Source organism: Panthera uncia (genome assembly GCF_023721935.1).
Source record: "Panthera uncia isolate 11264 chromosome C1 unlocalized genomic scaffold, Puncia_PCG_1.0 HiC_scaffold_3, whole genome shotgun sequence".
Lineage (NCBI taxonomy): Eukaryota > Metazoa > Chordata > Mammalia > Carnivora > Felidae > Panthera > Panthera uncia.
The window spans coordinates 70,965,312-70,991,662 of record NW_026057584.1 but is presented as its reverse complement, the minus strand read 5'-3'; the positions used below and the strand labels follow the sequence as shown (position 1 = coordinate 70,991,662).

Sequence of the window (26,351 nt, the reverse complement as noted above, 5' to 3'; positions counted from 1 at the left end):
CAAGATAAAGCATCATAGCAAGATTTGGAGTGAAAGCCATGTTGTTGTTTTTTTTTTATTTACTATTATTATTTAGGTAGTGATAAGCATTTGTGCATTGTGCAAGAGAAGTAGAAAGGAAGAACCAGCATGACACTATGATCTCACAGGTGTTCGCATGAAGGTTAGTTCTAAGAAAGAATATATATGAAGGCTAAAGATTCTGGAAACTGAACTCCTTAAAAATATTCAATGTCCCCTTTCATGCTCTGTCGCTCTCTGTCTCCTGCAAACCCATTGTTGATATGGATGAGAAGTAAACCTTTGGTGTGTTAAGCCACTGAGGTTTTGGGATTGTTTGCTAGAGCATTTAGCCTCCCCTAATAGAGTAACTGATGGTGCTATATACGTCTCACTACTGTAGATGTGAAGTGGCCTTGTATAACAGCAGTGTTCAGGTAGAGAATTGAATGGGAGTCACAGCCGGTACTCCAGGGACAAGACGGTGCTGGAGTGAGCCAGGATGGAGCCAAATCTAAGAGAATAGAGGGCAGGTTGCGCCAACTACAGACTTCATAGCTGATGCCTGCATTGTTCCCAGGAATGGGGCCAGACAACTACCCTCAGTGGACAGAGATAACACACATTTACAGTAAGTTATCACTTTCTTCCCCAAGTACTACAATGACACAAATTCTCATATATCCATCACCATTTTGAGGAGGAAAAGGAAACTCCAAAATATTGTTTATCTAAGACCCCATCTAACCCACCCCTGGTAAGAAGTGGAACTTTCAATTGAAGAAGCATTTAAACTCAAGACTGTTGGAATTGGAAAAGTGTAAGATATGTTTAATTGTAAAATCTAAGATTTCCATTACCCAGAGTCATGGATAACAATTGATTTTTTTGGAGGGGGGCACATTAATTATGTGTGAATGAGTTTATGACCCTAATGCTTCTTTGCTTTTCATGCCATAGCTATGAAATCTAGTGCAGATTAAAAATAGATGTGGAAAAACTTTTTTTAAGTGCACATATATAAATAAAACATAATATTTCAATACTTTCTATTTCAGTAATGGGAAGGACTGCATGATCTTGTCCATGGGGACAGATTCCCCAGAGATGCAGTTCAGTACTAAATAGCAAAGTACAGAGCATTGACAAGAAGTATGGTCTCTTTCTGCAAAAGCACTTTATTAATGACATACTTTGTCAAATTGTTACGTGTGACTATTCCACTTCAATATAACTCAACTAGAAGGATAATTGATTAGCAGTTTTTACCAATCCCACTGAAAAGAACAGAACTTTAATTTCATTTGACAGATTGTTAAATCGGGCTTTTATACCACCTGGTTAGTTCAAGCCAATTATTCTTATGAGTGATAAATATTCAACTGCCACACAATATAATATCCTTTAAAAAATGAAGTCTTAAAACTTACAAAAATTATGGAAGTAGATTGTCCTAATGTGTAAGTTACACAGCGGTAACAAAGAGCTGCTTTTGGAAGCTGTATTAATTGTTTCAGGCCACAAGGACTCCTTTCTTAGGGTATGCTCGTTAAATTACATTTCTAATGATGATGGTTTTTCACTTAGCAATTCACTCACACTTTCTCCTGGAGCTCCACCTCATGACTAGTGGCTACTAGTTAGTTTCAAGGCAACTGGATGTTATAATTAAAATGCACCTTCAGGGGAGGCCCTGAGATTCCCCCAGTTCCTCTCTATCACAAGACCTTACTTAATTTTCATAACCACCTGGAATTTTGTACTTATGCATTTCTTTACTGGCTTGCTCTCACTTTTTTCTCAGAAAATAAGTGACATAAAAACAAGAGTTCTCATTAATTTGCTCACCACAATATGTCTAGTTTCTAGAATGGTACTTGGTTCTTAGTAGGAATGCAATAAACATTTATGTACTCAGTAAACTTTTAAATGTTGATTATGAAAGCACTTTCCCATATCATAAATTCATGTAGGAAAGTCAAATCTATGATATTTAATTTACAGTGTTATGCTATTAACCATAATTTATCAACTGCACTAACTAGTCCAACACAGAGATGGTTCTTAAGAACCATAATTTACTAAATAGAATACCCCAAATAAACTCATTTATATAACAAAGGTATCTAGATTATGATTGGAGAGTAATTTATTTAGTACTTCTCAATATATCCTATATTGTGGTTCTAATGGGACTGTAATTCAGATCTTCATTTTTTCCCCTTTAAAATCAAATTATATTTTATATCTTTCAATTGTTAAGAGAGTTATATATTATTTTAACATTTAGTTTTTAATAAAAACCATGAGTTTTAACAATAGTAAGATTTTGATAAATTCCTTTAAGTTTATCTATATATTTAAACATCAAATGTAGTCATCATTCAGTAATTGAAGATTTTAAGCCACATTATATGGTTGCTTATGAAAGTGTGCTGCTAACCAAGGTCTTTCCTATTTAAAGACAGGTAATTTTTCTTTTTTAGTTTGAGAACTCAGAATTAATAAAAACAAATATCACTGTAAATATTAGTTTAGAGACCAGAATGTGTGAGTTTTAAGCTTAGAAATTAGTTTTCTAAATCCTGTGTTAAAATGATTGAATTAAAAAACCAACAAGAAAACCTCTCAGAAGCCTTTAACTTTTTGTCTTGTATAAGGTCTAGAGTTTTGAAATTTGTTTTACTTCCCCTCTCTCTCTTTTAATGGAATGAGTATGGGTAAATGTCTGAATAGATGCTAGATTAGGCTAAAAATTCTTTTAAAGTTTCAGTAAGCCATTCACATTGGTTTGAGAGTCTTGAAGAGGGAGTTATTTTTAATAGTTCTTGTTTTCTGAATAGTAGCCATTGTATAACTTCCCCTTTTTAAGAATAGATCACAGTTTGGGGAAATGAGTAAATCAAGACACATCTGATTTGGTTACAGTTCAAAACCAGTAATCACTTTAAGAGTAATTAAATAGTGACACAATTTACATTATAGTGGCATCTGGTCTGTAAGGAAAATGAGGGGAGACTCCCCTTATAGTCTTCTTATTATCCTCATGGCTGTGGCATTTTCTGGACTCATTGTTATTGGTCATTCTTCTCAAGATCAGAAATGAGAATGTTTTCTTCCAAATGTACTGTACTAAAGTTGGTTGTAGGATAGTAAGGATTCCCAAACCCTGCAAGTCTCCTGAAGATACCTCTGTTGTGCTTGTATATACAGAAGGAAAGTGCAGAAATTGCCAGAATTACTATCAGTGTCAGTGCTACCGCAAGAGGTACAATGCTGTGACTTGGTCCTGAAAGAAGATGAAACAAAGGAAGGGTTCAATGACAATGAATTAAGATAGATACTGCCACACAGTTACTTTCTGTTTTATTATTTCTAAGAGACATCAAAATGTTCAAACCTACCTTTTCTTGAGTGCTCCTTTATTGTGTGAATATCTAAAAACAAATACAAAAAAAACCCACCTGAGATTAAAATTTTCTTTTAATTCAGCAAAATTATGTTATTATTTGTAGCAGAGTTCAACAAATTATGGCTCATGGATCAGATCTGGTGCCTGTTTTTATAAATAATGTTTTATTGGAACTCAGTCACACTCATCCATTTATGTATTGTCTGTGGCGGCTTTCATGCTACAGTGGCAGCGTGACAGAGACTATATGGCCCCCAAAGCCTAAACTATTTATTGTCTGGCCCTTTACAAGAAAATTTTGCTGACCCATGATTTATTATAATCATTATTATTGCTCACAAACACATACACTGCTCTTTTTTTTAAGCTGAAAATTTTCCATCTAGTCTCAGCACTACGCTACAATAAAAATATGAATAAAATATAGTCCCTGCCTGCAAGGAACTCAGTTTTGTTAAGCTATGAGATGGAGTTTGTCCAGCAATGATAATCTCTTTACCTCCAGGGAAGGATTCTAAACTCAGCACTTTCTCACCTTTGCAATCTTAAGAATCTTGAAAAATGAATAAAAAATAGCTCTTCCACTCAAAAAGTTGGAGGGTTCCCATTTGACGACTTTCTACAGTAAAAATGTATCTCTTTCAAGTAGACTCTGTCTCAAAGTTTGAACACTGCTATTTTTCCTCTAGGTAAAGATCCAGAGAAATGGATGATTCTCCATTTCTGAATGACCCAGAGAAAGATCAGTAAATGATTTGTGAGTGGAGAAAGTGCCTTGGTGCAGTCCTTAGGCCCATTCATTCTTATACACTTAAAACATTAACATTGTCACCAACAGCAAAACCACATTAACAAAACCTGTTTTGCAATTTAAAAATAATACTATATAATTTTTCATCATACTATTAAAAACATATGTTATATGTGTGTGAAGAAACTTTAGAGTTATTATTTTTTTATTTTTAGCTTTTAATGTTGGTTTATTTTTGAGAAAGAGTGGGCACGTGCGTGAGCAGGGGAGGGGCAGAGAGAGGAAGACACAGAATCCAAAGCAGGCTCCAGGCTCTGAGCTGTCAGCACAGAGCCCAACTTGGGACTCTAATTCACTAACGGTGAGATCATGAGCTGAACCAAAATCAAGACGCTTAACCAACTGAGCCACCCAGGTGTCCCATGTGAAGATACTTTTTAAAGAGAAGCTGTTAAAAGAATATTTATTCTCAAGATGCATGCAGTAGGCAGATATGGAAGGACCATGTAGAGTCAAAAAACTTGGACTGTGGGCTTCAGTTTGATCAAGTACATTTCTCATCTGTAAAATGGGAATATTGTATCTGCTTCACTGCTTTAAAAATTGCTATGAGGGGGGCGCCTGGGTGGCTCAGTTGGTTGAGCGTCCAACTTCGGCTCAGGTCATGATCTCACGGTTCGTGGGTTCGAGCCCCGCATCAGGCTGTGTGCTGACAGCTCAGAGCCTGGAGCCTGCTTCAGATTCTGTGTCTCCCTCTCTCTCTGCCCCTCCCCCACTCATGCTCTGTCTCCCTCTGTCTCAAAAATAAACATTAAAAAAAATTAAAAAAAAATTCTATGAGGGACGAAAGAGGTATCCTATATATTACAGGAAGCTTTAAAGTCTTGTATAGACGCAAGGTGTTTCTGATTTGTTTTTGATACTTAAATGCTATTGATCACTTGGGCATACTACTTATTAGGCTCAGTCCTGTTTTCCACACTATTAGGGCTTGAATGTTGGTGCCGACATCTTCCAGTTTTTTCTCCTTCATTCCCACCCAGTCTCTAATCAGATCACCAAATCCTGATGATTCTCTTTTCCTATTTCTATTCTTCCTCATGTTCCTTGTTCTGTCACTCAAATCACAACTGCCTCCCTTTATATCCATATGAGTGTGATTCCACTGCAAGTGCCTACAGAGCACATAGGGCTTCCCTGTCAGGTTCACCATGAAGTTCAGCTCTCTAAACTGATACTCTCTGTGAATGGATCCTACATTACTGTCCAGTTTTATTCTCATCACCACCTAATATGAGCCCTTTGCTCCAATCTGAGCTCATTCTCAATCACTGGCTTTAGTCATGCTGGGACTTTTGTCTAATATGCCTTCCCTCCTCTATCCTCTTCATCTTTTGGGATTCCAAAACCTTATCTCCTCTGTGAAATCTTCATCAGCAGGTTCCTCCTTCTCTGCAACACTGGCATCTAGAAATGTTGTGATTATTATTAAAAACACCTTTCCACTGTTAATGTTCATTGTTAACATCCTATCTTAGAAATCTCTGTATTATTGGCAACTGACTAGAATTTTCTGGCTTAGATTTCTAAAATGATTATTTCTTTTTATCACCACAAACTATGTAGCTCGCAATGAAGTTAAAATATGACTTTTATAACATATTATGGCTAGCAACAGAGAATCACATCCATTAGTCCACAACAAGAATACCTAGGCCTTGATCATATTTCCTGGGACCAAAGATGAATCTTAACATTTCTGAGTAGCAGTTGCCAGAATGGTACTAGCAGTACCAGTAGCAGTTGCTTTTAACATTTCTAGTTCCATTTGTTTGAGGTTAAACTGCTTTTTGCACATTAGTTGAACAAGGAGGATGACACAGGAAAGTCATAGTCTTTATAATGATTTTTTTGTTGATATCAGAGAAAGAAGGAGCTGAAATGTCCTCTGACTTGTTTGATGTAGAACAAGATGATAATGTCAGAATCTGAATATTCCCCGAATACTTGCATTTTCAACGCTTGAAATGCTAAAGAGGTGGGTCAACATTAGTCAGGGTAGAATCAAAATGAAGAATTATCCTCTGACTTTACCCACCTGCTTCCATTTTGCATATAAATCCTTTTTTTTCTTGACATGGAGATGACTGCCACACTCCTTCGGGGATCCTCAGGGCAATACACAGATGGGGTTTGACATGGTCCGCCTCTGGCTTCCGAATGCCCCAGTTCGACTGGTCTGTGGGAGTTCCATCAAACCACTTTATGGTTTCATCTGTAGAAAAATTGTTGACTTACTATGACTTATATGTATGATTATCAAATATACTAAGACTGGAATGAACCACAAAAAGCAGTTCTTGGGGCATCTGGGTGGCTCAGGTGGTTAAGCATCCAACTCTTGATTTCAGTGGAGGTCATGATCTCACAGTTGTGAGATCGAGCCCTGCATTGGGCTCTGCACTGGGTGTGGAGCCTGCTTGTGCGCACGTGCTCTCTCTCTCTCTCTCTCTCTCTCTCTCTCTCTCTCTCTCTCTTTCTGAAAAAAGCAGCTCCTAAATTTAATGAGACTGTCTCTTTATCTGATACATTCGACTCAGTAGGTACAGTCATGAAGTCATTATCAAAAGGTAGGTATTAGTAAAGTTGCTTTGTGAACAGCTCTATTTATTTTAGATACATTGTTCTAATTTAGTTCATTTAGAATAGCATCTTAAAAAAATTTTTTTAATGTTGATTTATTTTTGAGAGAGAGAGACAGAGAGACAGAGAGAGAGCACAAGCAGGGAAGGGGCAGAGAGAGAAAGGGAGACCAGAATGTGAAGCAGGCTCCAGGCTCTGTGCTGATGCAGGGCCCGAAGCCACGAACTGTGAGATCATGACCTGAGCCAAAGTCAGATGCCCAACCAACTGAGCCACCCAGGTGCCCCAAATATCATCTTTTTTTTAACGTAATAGTTTGAATTTTGAAATATTCCCTATAATTGTAATCAATTTAAAGACATCATTTGAAGTCCTACCATCTATATCATTGCATAATGACTCTCTTTCTAAAATAATTTTACAATGAATTTCTTTAAGAAGCAAGCCAGTGGGGACTGAGGGGGTGGGAACAGTGGTAGAGTCCTCCAGGTGTAAGCATTAAGAGGAGATGCATTGTCTGAAAAGGATTTAAAACCAACAATAAAAGTACCTAAAAGTTGGTCAGCTTTTTATTACCACAATGGGCTAGAAATTCTAAACAATGTCTGTGATTGAAACACTCCTCCTTGTCAGAGTGAACCCACCCTCCACCTTGGGGCACCACTGTAAGAAGTTCTCCGTACCAATTAAAATATTTTTCTTTATAAGTACTTTCAATAACCACCAATTACATAGAGAAAAGAATACCACGTTCTCATTTGATCACAGACCCTGGTTTTTATGAGAAGCAAATAATTCTAAAAGCACAATTCATCACTGAAACGTTTCTATAACTCTGTTGTGCTTTTATAACATCGAGGAATCTGGGCTATTTTCAAATAAATAGGGTTTTGTTGTCTATGACTAAGTCTGTGAACACAAATTTCTCTCCAAGAACCTTCATGATGTGAGGGTAAGTATAAGATAAACTTGTTTGCTTGTTTTTATGTTTGGTATTCTGGGATTATTTCAAAGGACACAAGTGTATAGAAAAGGGTTAGCAATATTGCCTTTGGAGGAAGTGGCTTTCGGATTACTGCTATTTTTTCACTGCAAATATATCTAAGGAGAGCCTTCTCGTTTGTAGATGTCATTTTCATTAGCCTTGGCCACCATGTATTTATTTATCCTGTCTCCTCTTTACCCAAATCACTTACTGTCACCATCAAAGTGAGCATTCAACCAAACCATCTGGACAGAAGAACCAAAAGCAAAAAGCTCTTCTAGGAGAAATGAATTTTCAGTCTCATCCTTGATTGTTAAAAGATTAGATCCTATAAAAGACACAAACAATAAATAAACAAGTATTTGTGTTTACGGGTAAATTCAATTTTAAAAATGTCTCCTTTACAATAATTTGTTTTTTTTTTTAATTTTTTTTTTAACGTTTATTTATTTTTGAGACAGAGAGAGACAGAACATGAATGGGGGAGGGTCAGAGAGAGAGAGACACAGAATCTGAAACAGGCTCCAGGCTCTGAGTGGTCAGCACAGAGCCTGACGCAGGGCTCGAACTCACGGGCCGTGAGATCATGACCTGAGCTGAAGTCGGCCGCTCAACCGACTGAGCCACCCAGGCGCCCCTACAATAATTTGTAAAACTCAGTCTTTGCAGAGCAAACATTTCTATTGTGAATAAGTGATTTTTGATTAAAAATTTAAAAATTATACTACATTTATTAAAAGAGACAAGCATGTACTTAAGAAGCTAAAGGATAGAATATTAATTTTAGAGAACATTAAAAGTTTATAAATCAGGTGCATTCAAAAGGAACATTTTCTGTGAAAGTGTAGTATTCTGAGATATCATATTAGGTTTTCACATTCTATACCGGACACTGAATTTCATAGATAGTCCATCCCCAAACAAGCAATTCAAAAGTATTTACTTTTTTTTGTTGTTGCTCCTAAAGTCACTAAATAATCAGACAAATGAAGAAAACCACATTGTTTACTGAAACGTCAAGAAGGAATGCATTGAAAGCATTTTACCATCACAAAAGAATTACCTTCCTTTTTGCAAAATTCATGAGCAGCCTCAAAACTCGTACTGTCTAGGACTGTAGAAAAACTGTAGCAATTACTTTTGAATTTTATCCAGGGAATAGATGTTTCTGAGCACAACTCTGGGTGTCCAAATGGTTTTGTTTCTGTGAACAAAAATCAGTTATGATTTTAGGGTGGTGACTGGGTTCATTTATTGGGATAAACATTGCATTAAATTCTATGACAAACTAAGATAAATAGTGTAATGAGATTTTCATGATAATACTCTGAAAGAGTGGGTTTAATATAAATGATCAGAAAACCAAATCTGGTTTGTAGCATTTCTGGCAGAAATAATCTTTACCTACACATAACAGGGTATATTCATGCATAGCTTCTTAGGCTTAGTTTGGGTGCTGCATGGGTGAGGGTGGCTGTCTTTCATGTTTATAATTGGTATCCTAAAGGTTGGAAAAACTGGGGGATGTGATTCATAGAAATGAATGAAGTTGGCAAAAAGCACTTCCAAATGTACAAAATGTGTTCTATGCAGTGCTGAATATTACAGATTTAGCAAATCCTTACCTGCCAATCAACCTGTGAGAGAAAATAATGCATTTGGTAAAGTAACATAGCATAGCAAAACATAACACATAACTAAGGGAAATATCAGGTAGACTTTGCTTTAGAGGTCACATCCATGATGAGATCCTAGGTGTATGGCTATGGGCATGTTACCTATCATATTCATACTTTGGTGTCTTTATCAATAAAAAGAGAGCCAACAGGACACCTGGGTGGCTCAGTTGGTTAAGTGTCCGACTCTTGATTTCAGCTCAGGTCATGATCTTACAGTTGTGAGATCAAGTTCTGCACTGGGCTCCACTGTTGAGGTAGAGCCTGCTTCAGATTTTCTCTCTCTGCGCACCCCCCTCTTCCCCTCCCTTACTTGTGCTTTCTTTCTCTCTCTCAAAATAAACATTTTTTAAAAAGTTATAAAAGAGAGTTAAACAACATCTTTTTTACATGAGAAGTTTATTTATTTGTTTTTATTTTTCCCTTCTAAGTAATCTCTACACCCAACAAGGGACTCAAACTCATGACCCTGAGATCTAAAGTCACATGCTCTACCAAATGACCTAGTCAGGTACTGCTGTGTGAGGAGTTTAAATGAGCTAGTGCCTGACACTTCTTAAGCACTCAATAAATGCAGTGCTATTGAAAAGGGAAGAATAATTTTTATGGTGTTTTAGTAGCAGAATTAGCTTTTCCAGTGTATGTGGCGATTATTTACATTACTATCCTGAATTATTTTGATCCGAAGTTACATAGTGTGTATGCTGTTTAACTTATAGTATCCAGAATGTAAGCAAATATGTGCACTTTTACTAAATGAGAGATTTTATTTTATTTTATTTTATTTTTTTAACGTTTATTTATTTTTGGGACAGAGAGAGAGCATGAACGGGGGAGGGGCAGAGAGAGAGGGAGACACAGAATTGGAAGCAGGCTCCAGGCTCTGAGCCATCAGCCCAGAGCCCGACGCGGGGCTCGAACTCACGGAACGTGAGATCGTGACCTGAGCTGAAGTCGGACGCTTAACCGACTGAGCCACCCAGGCGCCCCTCTAAATGAGAGATTTTAAAAGACACCAGCTGGTGTTAAAGAACTCTACGTAGCAATCAAGGGAAGGGGGACTTGGTGTAATGGGATGAACATCACATCAAAGAGCAAGGAAGCTTGGCTTCTCCTCCTGGTCCTATTGGTGGACATCTGTGAGATCTTCAGTAAGCTATTTCATGCTCTGAGTTTGTTTTCTTTTTAAAATAAAGTTCACCTGGCTCAACTGGGAGAGCCAGGTGAGCTTTAAGAGTAATGAGGTATTATTATCATTGTTATCATATAATATAAATATTATTACTATCATCATCGTCATCATCTCTAGAATTTTATTAGTCTTTGACTTAAACATGAATTTGCAGTCTGGCCTTCAAGGTCACACATGCTCTTAATGCAGGTTTCTAGCCTGATTTCCCACCTCTCCTTACTGGTACACTGCCATGAAGGCAAATTTCAACACTAGCTTTGCTTTACAACTTTCTTCCTTCCATGTCTTTGTCCAAGCTTTTCTTTTTTAACATTTACTTATTTTTGAGACACACACACACACACACACACACACACACACACACACAGAGTGAGTGCGGGAGGGGCAGAGAGAGAAGGAGACCCAGAATCCGAAGAAGGCTCCATGCTCTGAACTGTCAGCACAGAGCCCAACGCGGGGCTCTAACTCACGAACCAGGTGGTCAGGTGGTGACCTGAGCCGAAGTCAGATGCTTAACTGACTAAGCCACCCAGATGCCCCTGTCCAAGCTTTTCTGTTCAGACTGCCTCTCCATGTCCAATCATTTTCTCACTACATCCTACCTATTCTTCAAGGCCAGTCACACAGTTATGTCCTTCAAGAAGTCTTTCTACTTGTCCTCAAGTGGATGTGTTATGTTCTTTTTTCTTGCTAACCCCACAACACTTACTACCTCTTTTCCATCATTTGGTAGTTCTGCTTGGTATAACAGTTATTTGTCTGAACATCACCCACCAGACCAGAGGCTTCTTGAGGGCAGACACTTCTTACTCTTACTCAAAGCTCCTGCTTAGCACAGTGCCTTACACGCAGTAGGTGCCAGTACATATTTGTTGAGTTGAATAGAATTGAACCTACCAGTAGGTACATGACAAATTGCTCCTTGCAGAAATGACTCACAGGCTGTGCTACTCCAGCGTCCACTGGTGTCAGCAAAAACACAGTCACCCAAGATGGATGACTCATCATCTTTCCAAAAAGTGAAGGAGGATTTGGTGCCATCTGACCAGTCAAAATTAAGACCATTCTGTGGAGGGAAATGAAGCCATAATTTCTTTGCTAGCACTGCATCACCCAGTGCTATTTGAGCAGCCCTTAGTTCACGCAGTGATTTGTATTTCCACAACTAGACTTATATTTCAGGGGGTCTAGGATAGCTTGTGAATGTGGCCTGACAAAAAGAAATAGCTGTCACAACAGTATCGTTTTTAGTTTTGGGTAATCCTTTGCTCCCTACCACCATAATTTCCAAGTAAGCAATCAGAATAAAGTTGGATTAATATCTTGTTCTTTACACCAAAACCAATTTCAGATTGGTCAAAGATTCATACATATGAATTGCAAACATAAAAGTGCTAGAGAAAACTTGGCTAAATATTTTATACTCTTGGTGCGGGGAATATCTTTTCAAGTCTGATACAAAATCCAGAGGCCATAATGCAAAATTGACTACGTGAAGTTAAATCATTCTGTAATGCACAAGTATAATAAACAACCATAAGACACATTCTCTCACCTATCCCAATGACAAGGATTAAAATTTTGACGATGTCCAGTATTGACAAGGATATGAAAAGCTACCTGTTATCATAGTTGTTTGCATGTAAATTAGTGTAAACTTTTGGCAGGCAGTATGGCACTATTTCTTTTTTTTTTTTTTTTTTTAATTTTTTATTTTTTAATATATGAAATTTACTGTCAAATTGGTTTCCATACAACACCCAGTGCTCATCCCAAAAGGTGCCCTCCTCAATACCCATCACCCACCCTGCCCTCCCTCCCACCCCCCATCAACCCTCAATTTGTTCTCAGTTTTTAACAGTCTCTTATGCTTTGGCTCTCTCCCACTCTAACCTCTTTTTTTTTTTTTTTTTCCTTCCCCTCCCCCATGGGTTTCTGTTATGTTTCTCAGGATCCACATAAGAGTGAAACCATATGGTATCTGTCTTTCTCTGTATGGCTTATTTCACTCAGCATCACACTCTCCAGTTCCATCCACGTTGCTACAAAAGGCCATATTTCATTTTTTCTCATTGCCACATAGTATTCCATTGTGTATATAAACCACAATTTCTTTATCCATTCATCAGTTGATGGACATTTAGGCTCTTTCCATAATTTGGCTATTGTTGAGAGTGCCGCTATAAACATTGGGGTACAGGTGCCCCTATGCATCAGTACTCCTGTATCCCTTGGATAAATTCCTAGCAGTGCTATTGCTGGGTCATAGGGTAGGTCTATTTTTAATTTTCTGAGGAACCTCCACACTGCTTTCCAGAGCGGCTGCACCAATTTGCATTCCCACCAACAGTGCAAGAGGGTTCCTGTTTCTCCACATCCTCTCCAGCATCTATAGTCTCCTGATTTCTTCATTTTGGCCACTCTGACTGGCGTGAGGTGATATCTGAGTGTGGTTTTGATTTGTATTTCCCTGATAAGGAGCGACGTTGAACATCTTTTCATGTGCCTGTTGGAGTATGGCACTATTTCTTAAAATGTAAAGTGTGCTCAGCAATTTAACTTCTAGGAATTTATCCAACTTACACAGGGTTGTTTGTTGTGTATTACTTGTAATTGTGAAAAACTGGGAAGAACCCAAATTTCTATTCACAGGAGAGTGGTATGGTATATCTTTATGTGGTGCTGCAAAGAATGTGTTAGATTTTTATGTGCTGAGATGGAAAGCTGTACAAGGCATATTAAACAAAAAACAAGTTAAAGGACAGCACAAGTAGTATAACCTCATTTGTATTTAAAAAACAATATACATATTTACCCATTATGTAAATATGTGTAGGAAATTTTTAAATGATGCATAAGAAATATTTACAGTGATTATCTCTGGGGTACAGAACCAGAGGTTGAGACAGAACAGATTTTACTTTTTACTACTGCAAGTGTATAATAGTTTTATTTAAAAAAAAAAGAAAACTAAGAAAAAAATCTTACTCTCCAAAATACATCCCTAGAGGGAGAGAAAACCCACGTGTTAAATTCCAAGGTGGTACTGAATTAATTAATAACCACATTTCTAGACAGGAAGCATGATCCATTTTTCTTGATAATTTCTTAAATGCAGATTGCCCAAATGCAGGTTCTTGGAGGCAAGAACTGGCAGTATCTGGAGATACTCAGAAATTTTCAGAGAACCTTTGAAGGGCATTATTTTCCATAGATTAGGCAAGTGGATGTTTGTTCTAAAAAAGGTGTATACCTTTAATTTGTAGTCATAAGCTATTCGTAAGGTTGGTCATAGTTGTTGTATGAACCAATTACTTAAATGTTACATTTGCTATTATTTCTTGGAATTTTTTTTCTCTGTGTTAATTTCAGTGTCCATACCACTAAGGAAGTAGATGTGAAACTTAGTTATGCAGGGATGTTCCAAGAGATTTAAGATACTTACATCTGCAGTGAACAATCCAATCCAGTGGGGATGTCCTAACCGGTTGAGGATAACAGTGAGGAAGGACTGGTGATACTGATCTGTAATGCTGGCCAATTCTGCTCCATGCATTAGGCAGGTTTTTATTGCTGTATACCAAGTCATATTTGCATTAATTATCTTATAAGTTCTGTTTCCATATTCTAAGGTATTGGGGACTGGATACATATCAGATGTATTTACACTGTGTCCAGAGGTATCTAGAACAAGAACAACAACAACGATCATTTTTAGCATCCGGTTGAGAAAGGGAGAGGCAAAGCTTAGCATGGATCCATGTCATAATGATCCATGCTGTGATGAACATCAGTTTTCCTTCCCAGAACTATTTCAAAATGAGGGTAATACCTGAAAGCATAGGTGATGCTAAAGAATGAGAACTTAGGAAGTTTAATGCATGAGTTTCTTAAAAAAAAAAAATACATACATAGAGAAGATTTCTAGAAGATTTCCCATTTTTTACTCCCTTTTTTTCCTTTTTTTAAAATTTAAATTTAGTTAACACAGAGCGCAATATTGGTTTCTGGAGTAGAATTCAGTAATTCATCATTTACATACAACACCCAGTGCTCATCATAACAAGGTCCCTCCTTAATACCTTATATAGCTTAATACCTTAATCCATCTAGCCCATCTCCCACCCACATCACTCCATCAACCCTCAGTTTGTTCTCTATCATTAAGAGTCTCTTGTGGTTTGTTTCCCTCTCTCCTCTTGTTCCCCTACCCCCACCTTCCATATGTTCATCTGTTCTGTTTCTTAAATTCCACATATGAGTGAAATCATACAGTATTTGTCTTTCTTTGATTGACTTATTTCACTTAGCATAATACATTCTAGCTCCATCCATGTCATTGCAAATGGCAAGATTTCATTCTTTTTTTTCCTTTTTTTTTAATATATGAAATTTATTGTCAAATTGGTTTCCATACAACACCCAGTGCTCATCCCAAAAGATGCCCTCTTCAATACCCATCACCTACCCTTCCCTCCCTCCCACCCCCCATCAACCCTCAGTTTGTTCTCAGTTTTTAAGAGTCTCTCAAGATTTCATTCTTTTTGATGGCTGAATAATTGTGCATACCACTTGACTGTCCCTTTTTTTAAAGTTTGTTTACTTGTTTGTTTCTTTATGTATTTATTTTATGTAAGAGAGAGCACACAAATAGGGGAGGGGCAGAAAGAGAGGGAGACAGAGAATCCCAAGCAAGCTCTCAGCTGTCAGCAGAGCCCAACACGATGCTCAAGATGCTCAGTCCCACAAACCATGAGGTCATGACCTGAACTGAAATCAAGAGTCGGACACTCAACTGAGCCACCCAGGCACCTTTGACTGTCCCTTTTTAAACTGACCACTTTTTGATGGAACTGATCTTCTTAGGCAGGTTTTTTGAAAATCAAGTTTAATTAATTAATTAACTTAATTGAATTCTTTTACAGAGAGAGAGAGTGTGAGTGGGGGAGAGAGGCAGAGGGAGAAAGAGAGAGAGAGAGAATCTTAAGCAGGTTCCACACTGAGCATGGATGTCAAAGCCGGGCTTGATCCCACAACCCTGGGCAGAAATCTGAGCAGAAATCAAGAGTTGGATGCTCAACTGACTAAGCCACCCAGGTGCCCCAGACAGATTTTATTCCACTAGTTACATCCGGCCCAACACACATTGCTCTGGCAGAACTTAATACTTACTAAGAGAATATTGACATATATTATGGAGTCATATATTGTGTTGCAAACATAAGTTTACAAGTGCATATTCTCAAATACCACCCTTTCTTTAAATAATTTTTTTAATGTTTATTTATTTTTGAGAAACAGAAAGGCAGAGCATGAGCAGGTGAGGGGCAGAGGGAGAGGGAGACACAGAATATGAAGCAGGCTCCAGACTTTGAGCTGTGAGCACAGAACCCAGTGAGGGGCTTGAACCCACCAACTGTGAGATCATGACCTTAGCCAAAGTCAGTCATTTAACCAACTGAGCCACCCAGGTGCCCCCCTTTTTTAAATCAAATACCACCCTTTATTAAACTTGAGATTGTATGATAGTTGCTATCATGTTTAATGTTTACATGTATAAATTCTAAATAGAAACTTAAAAACTACATTAATAAACAGAATACACACATTCTATAAATAGTTTCTATTAATATGTCATCTGTCAGAGTCAAGATTTACAAATTAAAAGGCAAGGTTTTCCCAGACATGATGACTGGTGCCTTCTTGTTCATGAGTGACAGGTCATGTGACAGCCAACCCCTTGTTTTACATCCAGGATATTTCCTCTTTAAAATGTGCACTTGCCTTTTTGTTCTGTACTATATCATATACTATGATAGGCTAAATTTAGCAAACCTAAAATAGAAAAACAAGGTAAGAATTTCTGAACTGTCTTATCCAAAGTGGCTGGGATATTTTTCTATTTACTGGTTTTATTACAATTGGGGTTGAAAAGGAGCATGGTGAGGTGTGAATAGGTCAGAAGACTTGTGAATCAACCCCAGTCCTGACTATGCATGGCTAAGTGACCTTGGAAAAATAAGTAATCTCTCCAAGCCTCAAATTTCTGGTCTTTAAGAGATAAGTAAAGCTTTCCTTGGAGGGGTGTGGTTAGAATTCAGAGATAACCACACAGAGCACTTACTGGAACACAGTACTTGGAATGTAGTACCCAGAACACAGCAGGTGCTCAATAAATGTTGGTTTTTTATGCCAAGTAAAAATGGCAAAGTGGGAATTTGACTCTTGCCTGAAAATGTTACCTCAATATAATAATAGCACATATTGTAAAACAAAAGTGAAATTAACCTATTTACCAAGTAAATTATGATGGACTACCCTTTTACATTTGTTTATTCTTTACTAGAGGTCTGTTGGCCACTTGCCAGTCTATATACCAAGTCTAATGTTATTTTTTTTAAAAAAAAAACAATATAATACCATAGTAGATATTTAAAAATGATAACTAGTAAAATTAAGGCAACTAAATATTTTCATATATGTGACCTGAATACCAATTTTACTATTTACCCCCATTATATTACATATCTGTATTTTTACACACATAAAATTCTTCATATGTAATTGATTCCATCAAACTTCAAAACATACGTGATTTTGAGCAACATGATTTTGCCACTCATTGACCTGAAAAAGAAGGATCTGTTGGAAACCAAGCCCCATGTTGGGGGTCTTGATTTTGTTCCTGTCTCCCTTTTATTTCGGTATCTTTATTCTTTCAGGCAGTTAAGAGAGTTTGCGCTCTAAGCCCAATGTAAGCACCTGTTTATATGGCAAATAAAGAAGTGGAGCAGAATTTGGTCATTTATTGTAGGCTAAGAAAATTTGTGTAGTTGAATAATATTTTTTGGAAATAATAATACAAACAGCTGTCATTTGTTAATATGCTGGTAACTTGCTAAGCATTATATATGCATAGATTCTGTATGTGCATAGAGTGAGATAGTTATTATCCCATTTTACAGATGTGAAATCACATCTGTAAAAAGATAAGAAACTTCATTGACACTTAATTACAGAGATGGGGAAAGAACCCAGGTGGGGTATGAATTCCAGTGCCTATGCTCCCAACCACCCCTACTTTAGACTATGTCCAAAAGACCATATACAATGTTAGCCCAAAAAATTTCAAAGAGAGAAAGTGGTAAGAGAGCAGTCCATTTTAAGAAGAGATCAACATCAGTGTCACAGAATAGAATCATTGTATTTAACTGAGGGACCTTGAATATGTAACTTATTTTTTCTAAGCCTCAAGTTTCTCATCTGTAAAATAACACTTTTTTACCTACTTCCTAGCATTGTTGGGAGGTTTTTATGCCTTATTGCTTATGAAGCCAAGGCACAGGGCCAGGTATATCATAAGTATGCAAATACATGGTGTATTGATATTATTTCTTTCCCTACAAGACTCTTCTCTTCTCATAATACCCTTGCTATAATTGATTATCTTCTTTCAATTCCTGAATATTATTATTTTTAAGTGATAACTATGAATTGGGAAATAGCTTCCCTGGGCTATTCTGAGGATGGATAGATACTCAGTGCATTAAAGTGTTCACATACATGCAACACTGAGAGGTATAAATCATATTCCAAGTAAGTATATAAACAATAGGCTGCCCAGAGTTGCACCCAGCTCCAAACACAAACTGTGGTCTTCTAGAGTAGCGTCATACAGGGAAACCTTGCACTTGGTGAAAGCACAAGTTGGAGCTATTGTTTTTGTTGTTGCTATCTTTATTTTTATTAGTCAAGGTCACTTACAGTGCATTTGACCTGATCATCAATCCCACTGGATACGTGTAATAGTATGGCTTTGGTATTTCACACCAAAAGTTACTGGGGGTTCTGATCATTAGCTCTAGAGATATGCTACATGTCATATTTAGTCACAGAGGGCATTTTTAGGTTTCCAAGAAAGTAGGAAATATTAGTTTGTTTATTTCTTTATTTTACAACATTTTCTTAAAGCCTTTTTTATTCCCTGAACACACACATAAATTCAGAAGAAAGCAGTAAAGCCACTTAATAGGGCTAAAATGGATGCATAAACTTGGTCATCTCTCAGATGGTCTCTGTAGTCTTTAGAACCCCACTAAAGGCCATAATCCTGGGGTAGTAGAGATTAAATGAGCAAATATATGTAAAGCTCAATAAGTAAGTGCCTGACACTGTTAGCTATGAAAATGACAGTTATACAGTGTGTAAAACAAATATGGAAGAGAAGAGTGGGTCATAGAGATGAAAGGAATAAAAAAGCAAATATTTCTTACCCTGCATTTTTTCACAAACAAACCCATGACCTTCTTTTCCACAGTCTTCAAAATACCATTTTCCAGTGAAATGAAAATTAGGATTACTCGACAGCAAGGCACAGAGAGGAATGTGTTTTTGAACTTCAGTGATGTTATGACTTGGAATCTTTAAAAAGATACATATGTTTTCCAAAAAAAATGGAAACATATAACATTATTATAACACTGAAATTTTTATTAAGGACAATTTAAAAATTCAAGCACTATTATCCCTTTATTTGCATTTAATAAACCTGTTCACAGATCACTTCATAACCTGACAAGTAAATAATTATTGTGATAAGTAATTCCATTTATAGAACACATGAAAATGACATAATTACATTATTAAAAATTAATATAATAACAGACTAATAAAATTTATGCCTATAAAGTATAGGAAGTAAAAGAACACTTCAGTTAGTAAGTATTAAATAGGATCTCTTGCTAAAATTTTTTCTAAAAATTAAATCTGAAAACTTACATTTATATCAAATGGAGACCAGTTAGAATATGCCACAGCCTTTCCATTTAGCCATTTTTCATAATTACCATTTTGTAACCCTATCCACACATTAGTGGTCTGGCCAAAAAGATTCATAGTAATGAAAGCTAAAAAATAGAAATACATTATCAAATTTAATACCATATAAACCATTTGGGTAATCATCGAATTCTGTTTGTAGCTATGATTTTATTTAAATGACAGCAAAACTTAATTATGAATCAATTGTAGGAATTTGTTCTTACTAAGGTAATGCAGTCTCTTTCACTTTTGTTTCAGTTTAATTGATAGACATTAGCTAGCTAAGCCTGGGATTTCATCGTATCATTAACAAAACTATTTCCAGTGTTCATTCAATGCCTTTCTAAACAAAAGAAGATTTATCAACTCTACTTAAACTGAAGTATACAATTGCCTAAATATCAAATAAAGGTGTACAGGTAAATCTAAAGGGATCTAAAAATTATACCATGCAATTATTATAGAGTGTACCTCAGATTATTTCAGCCATTTTGCAATAAAGATCATAAATCTGCCCTATTTTTTCCACTATTACTGGGGAGACAAAAGTCTTCAAAAATCAGTTCATAAGCAATGCAATGTACTAACTTTTACAGATGTCGTGATATAAACCTTATAGGTCAAACTGAAAATGTATGTGTCATCAGCTATATAATACATATGATGTTGATTTGGAAATGTTAGCATTTTGGGGGGACATTTTTAAAGTTTATTTATTTATTTTGAGAGAGAGAGAAAAGGTGAGTGGGGGAGGGGTAGAGAGACAGGGGGAGAGAGAATCCCAAGCACTGTTAGCACAGAGCCAGATGCAGGGCTCTATCTTACAAACTGTGAGATCATGACCTGAGCTGAAATCAAGAGTTGGACGCTTAACCAACTGAGCCACTCAGGTGCCCCCATTTTAATAGATATTGAAATAAAAATGGTTATTTTTGCCCGACTGAATATTGAATACTCTACCTTGCTCCACCTCATTTTCAATGGCGACCAGTGTCCCCCCTTCCTCAACACAGAAATCTTGAGCTGATGTCCAGTTCTTCCAATCCCTTGGGTCTTTGGGGATTTTCACCAAAAGGCACTTTAAAAAAAAAGGCCAAAAAAACATTCATTTCCATATTTTTCTTAACGAGTTAAAAACCTTCCAAAGACACTGAGGATCAGTCTTTAGAATTCTTTATAATTTTCTTGAGCAGGAATGACTCATTTTTTTTTCTTTGAGCTGCTCCAAAGATAGGAGAGTAAAACAGAAGACCAGCTTTTAGGGTAAGTCAATATCTTGCATGCATTTGTATCAGGCAGGAACAGAAACAAGGATGTGTTTTGTTCTGTAAAGTATCAGAACGATGTCTTTTGCTCAATGAAAAACAGTATTCCTTTTAAAAAGGAGCCAGCCTGTAGTGTGGTAGATTTAATTTTTAAAAATCCTGTAGGTAGCAATTAATAGCTTAGTTCAATTTTATTTACAAATACATTTCCTCACTTTAAGTGAGAGGAGAATACTGGGAAATCAAACCACAACAGGGACTTAAATTCACTAATTACTTGAGTTAGCTATGTGGTTTGTAAGTCCATGAGGAAGAGCCAGAAAAGAAAAAAAATGAGCCCAGTTGGAAAAGAAGCAAGGGCAGGACCAAAGAAACCTAGGGAGGAGAAATAGATGGGACGGTGGCCAGCACTGTCAATGGAACACAAAAAGAAGGCTATGGGATTTGGCAGTGAGGGCTGATTTTTACTCATGAGAGAATCATGTCTGTGGCATGGCAGGGCTACTCATTATGGAGCGAGAAATGAAATAACCACTGCACGGGTCAGGTAATGTTGAAGACACCACCCATCCGCAACCAAAGCTCAGTGAAATTTAAACATGTTAATAGGGCCAGTTGGAGTCAGGGGGGAGAGAGAGATAGAAAAGAAAGGCTATAGTGGATCAGGCAATGTTCCAGAGATGTCAGGAGAAACTGTATGCAAAGAATGTTCTGTGTTGAATATTCTCTTGTCAATGAACATAGGCAACCCTGATCATTGATAGGTTAGATCTCAAGATTTCACCACCCAGAAAATCCCAGTTACAAGATAATTCTAGGCTAGTGTGGAAGCCTGCACTTGAGAGAGCATCCTTCCTCATCCCCTTTTGGAATGACATCCTTCTTCATTCTTTAATTTCTATATTTGTCAGTCCCCCATCCTTTCCCCATCATCATAAACTCATTAAAAAGCAGAGACTAAATGTTGCTTTTTTTTGAACATCACAACAAAGAAGGTCCCCAATAAATATTTATGGAACATTATAAAAGCCAATAGACCCCAAAATAGTTGTCAAACAACATTCTCAGGCATTCTAGATTTAGTCCAATGGTTCTCAAAGGGCAGCATTCAATAATCTCTGGAGACATTTTTGATTGTCACAACTTGATGTGGGAGCTTTGCTCTTGGAATCTGGTGGGTAGAGTATAAGGATGTTATTAAGCATTCTATAACGCACAGGTCAGCCCCTCATAACAAAGAATTATTCAGTCCCAAATGTCAATAGTGCCCAGGTAATTCCTTTCAGAACTTAATCCTAATCATGTCACTCTTTAGTTTAAAACTATTAGGGATTTTCCAAAAAAAATCAAAATCAAAATCTAAAAACTATAAGGGATTTTCCACTGTTCTTAGGATAAAAACCAGAAATCCTGATGTAGCCTGAAGTTGAATTACCAAGTAAGAGAGGAAATACATTTTCAATTCTTCTGGTCCTCGTCACCTTGTTTGCTTCACAAAGAAATGGAATTGGCTTTAAAGGATTTTAATTTTATAGCAACTATTCTTTTATCTGGTCGCTTTCATTTTGTCTCTTCTCTCTAATTACAAATTCCAAACAGTGGCACACACTAATTATTAGGCAGCCTTATCATTTAATGTGAATTCACCTTGCGTTCAGATAGTCACACTAATGAACCATTCATAAATACCAATGAACCTCATTGGTTTAGTTAGCTCAATAAATCTTTCTAGAAAACACACACACACATGCCCCCTATCCCATCCCCCAACTCATCCAACCCCCCACATTTGCCTCAGCCAAGATTTACTAGCTTGAGTATGAGAGTGTAGCCTCCTATTACCACACTTCATTGTTTCAAAAAAAATTAGTAACACACTTTGAAATGGTTGTCATTAGTAATTAAAGCAAAGCAGCAAGAAGACGTACAGCACTTTTAAATTGTTTATTTACTTACTAATTTGCAAAATGTGATCAAGGTTAAGGCATCTCTTATTATTACTGTGAATTAAGGATACCCTACTGTAATCCAAATGAGTTTTGAATACAAAATTCTTACCTTAAAATCATTTCCAGTTCAAAACTTGAAAATGGAATTTATGATCTTTCCCCCAAACTTGGTCCTTTTCCAGTATTCTTACTGACATTGAATGGCAAAGTCAGTCATACATTTATATAAGCCTGAAACCTGGGAGTCTCCTCACCTTCCCACCCCAGCCCCTCTTCAATCTACCATTTGGACATCCCATTTCTCAATGTCCTTCCCCCATTCCTACTGCCTCACAGTCTCTGCCTTCACTATTTTACCTTGGATTATTACAATAGCTTCCCAACCCCTCTTAGAACCTTCATCATCCTTGCCTCTCTCCAGTCTGTCTTTGCCATTGCAGCATGAATGATTCTTTTTCAAAACTCATTCCTGATTATGTCCTTCTTTAGGTAAAACCCTTGAGGGATTTCTCATTGTTCTTAGGATAAAAACCAGAAACTCTTTTTTATTTCACTTTTCACATTCTAGTTCTTTATGCTTCCTTTAGTTTCTTCAATAGATTACATCCCCTCTCACCACAGGACCTTAGCACATGCTATACTCCCCTGCTTTTAATGCTTCCTGTCCTTCTGACTACGTCAGTCATGTTCTCCTGTTATATACTTTAATAGAACTATGTAAGTCTTCTTCATCATATGTGTCACAGTTATAAATTAGAGGTCTTTTCCTGAGTGATGTACTAATGTTTGTTTCCTCTCTAGTCTGTAAGCTCCAAAAGAGAAGGGATTTTGTTTGTTTTTCCTCACCATAAAATTACCAACATCCAACATAGCTACGTGAATGAATAAATAAAGTGCTAATAATATTAATAATTAAGAGAGTGTTTTTTTAAAGGAAAAGCTATGTTGTGCATGAAATCAAATTTTGGCTAATTCCAAAGTAGATGGTGCAAAGCAGGCATTAGTACTCGACCCAGATCCCTGGATAAAGATGTGTGAGTGGAAGCATAAGAATTAATCTAATATAAACACAAGCACATGCACACTTAGAATTTTTCCTGCCTATAGCTCTGCTGTGACAGGTATCTTCGATGACTCACTCTTCTGGAAGTAATCCCAGGTCAGGACTCATGTATCATCAAACACAGAGAAAATAATTTATAAAACATTAGAAAAGATGCTTAACTTCTGGTATCTCAGTTTTAAAACTCTTAAAGGTGACTTCCTCTTCCTGTAAGCTGCCTGAGGTGATCTTTGAAAATGGTTGACTATTCACTTGACCCAGACAATCTGACAAAATCATGCAAATCAAGAGGCTCAAATATTCATGTTCACTTTAAGAACACACGTGAAACTGCCCAGCCCATCAAGGGTATGCATATCTGAAAAGCCATCAAGTATCTGAAAAGTATTTGCAGAAGCAATGTGTTCAATTCCGATGCTACAGTTGTGGAGTTGGTAGGTGTGCCCAGGCCAAACAGTGTGGCTGGACACAGGGTCAGTGGCCCAAAAAAAGAATTTTTGCTGCACATGCTTAAAAATGCAGAGAGGAATGCTGAACTTAAGGGTTTAGATGTAGATTCTCTTGTCATTGAGCACATTCAGGCGAACAAAGCCCCCAAGATGTGGCATAGAACTTACAGGGCTCATGGATGAACCCGTACATGCACTCTCCCTGCCACACTGAGATGATCCTTATTGAAAAAGAGCAGATTGTTTGTTTCTAAACCAGAAGAGGAGGTTGCACAAAAGAAAAAGATATCCCAGAAGAAAGTGAAGACACAAAAACTAATGGGCTGGGAGTTAATTCTGCATAAAATAAATGCAAATAAAAGTAAAACAAGCAAACAAACAAGCCTCTTATAGGTGGATAGCCAACCAATTAGATTTTTTTTCTTAGAGATAACCAATAAAAATGAGCCATAGAAAATTGACAAACAAGAAGCAAAATTTAATGAGATATAACATATTGATGCTCATTCAGAACTGTGAAGTGAGTAATGTCTGTCATTGCTATCTCCCAGTTTTCCTTCTGTAACTTTGTTAATCAGGGAAGCCATCCCCACAGGGCTCTCCTCCTCTCCATTATCAATCCTCCTATTGCCAGCTTTTCTAATGATCTGATAAGCCCACTTATTCCAAGGCATACATGATAAATGAGGCAATCTCAGAAATAAAGAAAATTAAAAAATAAAGAGTCAAGGCAAAGGAGTGAGACTCCAGTGATTTTAGACATTACTATGCAAAGGAAGGTGTGGTGGGTGGGGACACTTGAGCACCCTGTAATGATACTCTGTAAAAGATCCTTTCTTAGGAAGCCTGCTGTGACAGTATCTTTATTAGTCAATTCCTCTGAATGATTCAAAGACTAAGTCATGCAGCTCTCCTATTGCTGGGCAAATATTGGCTGTGCATTAGAATAACCAAGGGAACTTTTAAAAAACACTGATGCTTAGATCCAATGCAGATCAATTAAATCAGAATCTTTAGGATGTCACCTGCACCTTGACATTTTTAAAAAGCTAACATGGCAATTCTAAATATTTGATCAGGGCTGTGAACCACTAATCTAACTGTTAGTTATCAATAAAGTTTTTTTTTTTTTTTAACTTTGAGCTACACAGGGATGTTTTAATCCTGCTCCAGTCCTGCTTCAGAAAGCCTTTCTCCTCTCATGTATGTGTTTGTGCTTTACTCACTCCCCTTCTATTCCTTTCAAAGGAAGTATTCACTTACTCTGTTGCCCTGAGTCTGTTCCCCGGTTACTGCTACCATGCCTCTGTACATATACACTCAATATGTTTACACAGGAGAAAACATTGACTAGAGTTAAGCTGTGCAGATAAAGAAGTTTGGGGGGAGGATAATAGCCAAGGGCTGAACCAAAAACAAATATTGAGAGTTTCTAAGAATTATTTCTCTACTGCCAAGGATTTGATTTGCTGTTAATTTCCTTAAAATACCCTCCTTTGTACATGGGAGAAGTTATGATTAGTAACTGGAACAGTTGTCCGCATGCTTTGGGGTTGCTCACTGTCTGCATCAAAAATGTGGCTTTGAGACAAGATATGCATTTCTTTGTGTCTGTCCCATATAGAGCACTCCAGGATGCATCTGTTTTAATAGTTGCAAGGTAGAAAAATTAACTAAAAATGGACCAAAACCTTAAGAGCTAAAACCATAAAGTTCTAGGAAGAAACATAAGAGGTAAATTTTAATGACCTTGGGTTTGGCAAACTATTCTTAGATATGACACCAAAAACATGAGTAAAAAGAGAAATTAGATAAATTGGACTTCATTAAAATTAAAACTGTTGTGCATCAGAAGATATTAGAAAAGGCAACCTACCGAATGGGAGAAAATACTTGCAAAACATGTATCTGATAGGGGCTTAATTTCTAGAATATATAAAGAACTCCTACAACTCAACAATAAAAAGACAACCCAAATGAGAACAGACAAAGGACTTGAATAGACATGTTTTCCAAAGGCAATATACAAATGGTCAATAAGCACATGAAAAGACACTCAACATCCTTAGCCATTAGGCAAGTGTAAATCAAATCATAATGAGATTAACTCTAGACATGCACTAGGATGGCAATAATAAAAAGATAG

At 37.0% G+C, this 26,351-nt stretch overlaps 1 protein-coding gene and 1 pseudogene across 1 annotated transcript in view; one reads left to right on the top strand and one right to left on the bottom strand.

Moving 5' to 3' along the window:
* Positions 1-809: 809 nt before the first annotated feature.
* PLA2R1 (phospholipase A2 receptor 1) overlaps positions 810-26,351 on the bottom strand; it is a 120,853-nt gene continuing 95,311 nt past the window's right edge. Inside the window, exons 21-30 of the mRNA XM_049616141.1 lie at positions 20,440-20,557; positions 19,438-19,565; positions 18,933-19,080; positions 14,105-14,343; positions 11,557-11,725; positions 8,855-8,995; positions 8,003-8,119; positions 6,262-6,438; positions 3,405-3,437; positions 810-3,289 (exon numbers count right to left, since the gene is read on the bottom strand). Of these exons, the coding sequence (XP_049472098.1) occupies positions 3,075-3,289; positions 3,405-3,437; positions 6,262-6,438; positions 8,003-8,119; positions 8,855-8,995; positions 11,557-11,725; positions 14,105-14,343; positions 18,933-19,080; positions 19,438-19,565; positions 20,440-20,557 (1,485 nt within the window). The 3' untranslated portion in view covers positions 810-3,074. The remainder of the gene's footprint in view (positions 3,290-3,404; positions 3,438-6,261; positions 6,439-8,002; positions 8,120-8,854; positions 8,996-11,556; positions 11,726-14,104; positions 14,344-18,932; positions 19,081-19,437; positions 19,566-20,439; positions 20,558-26,351) is intronic.
* On the top strand, positions 23,037-26,056 carry LOC125911878 (60S ribosomal protein L17-like; annotated as a pseudogene).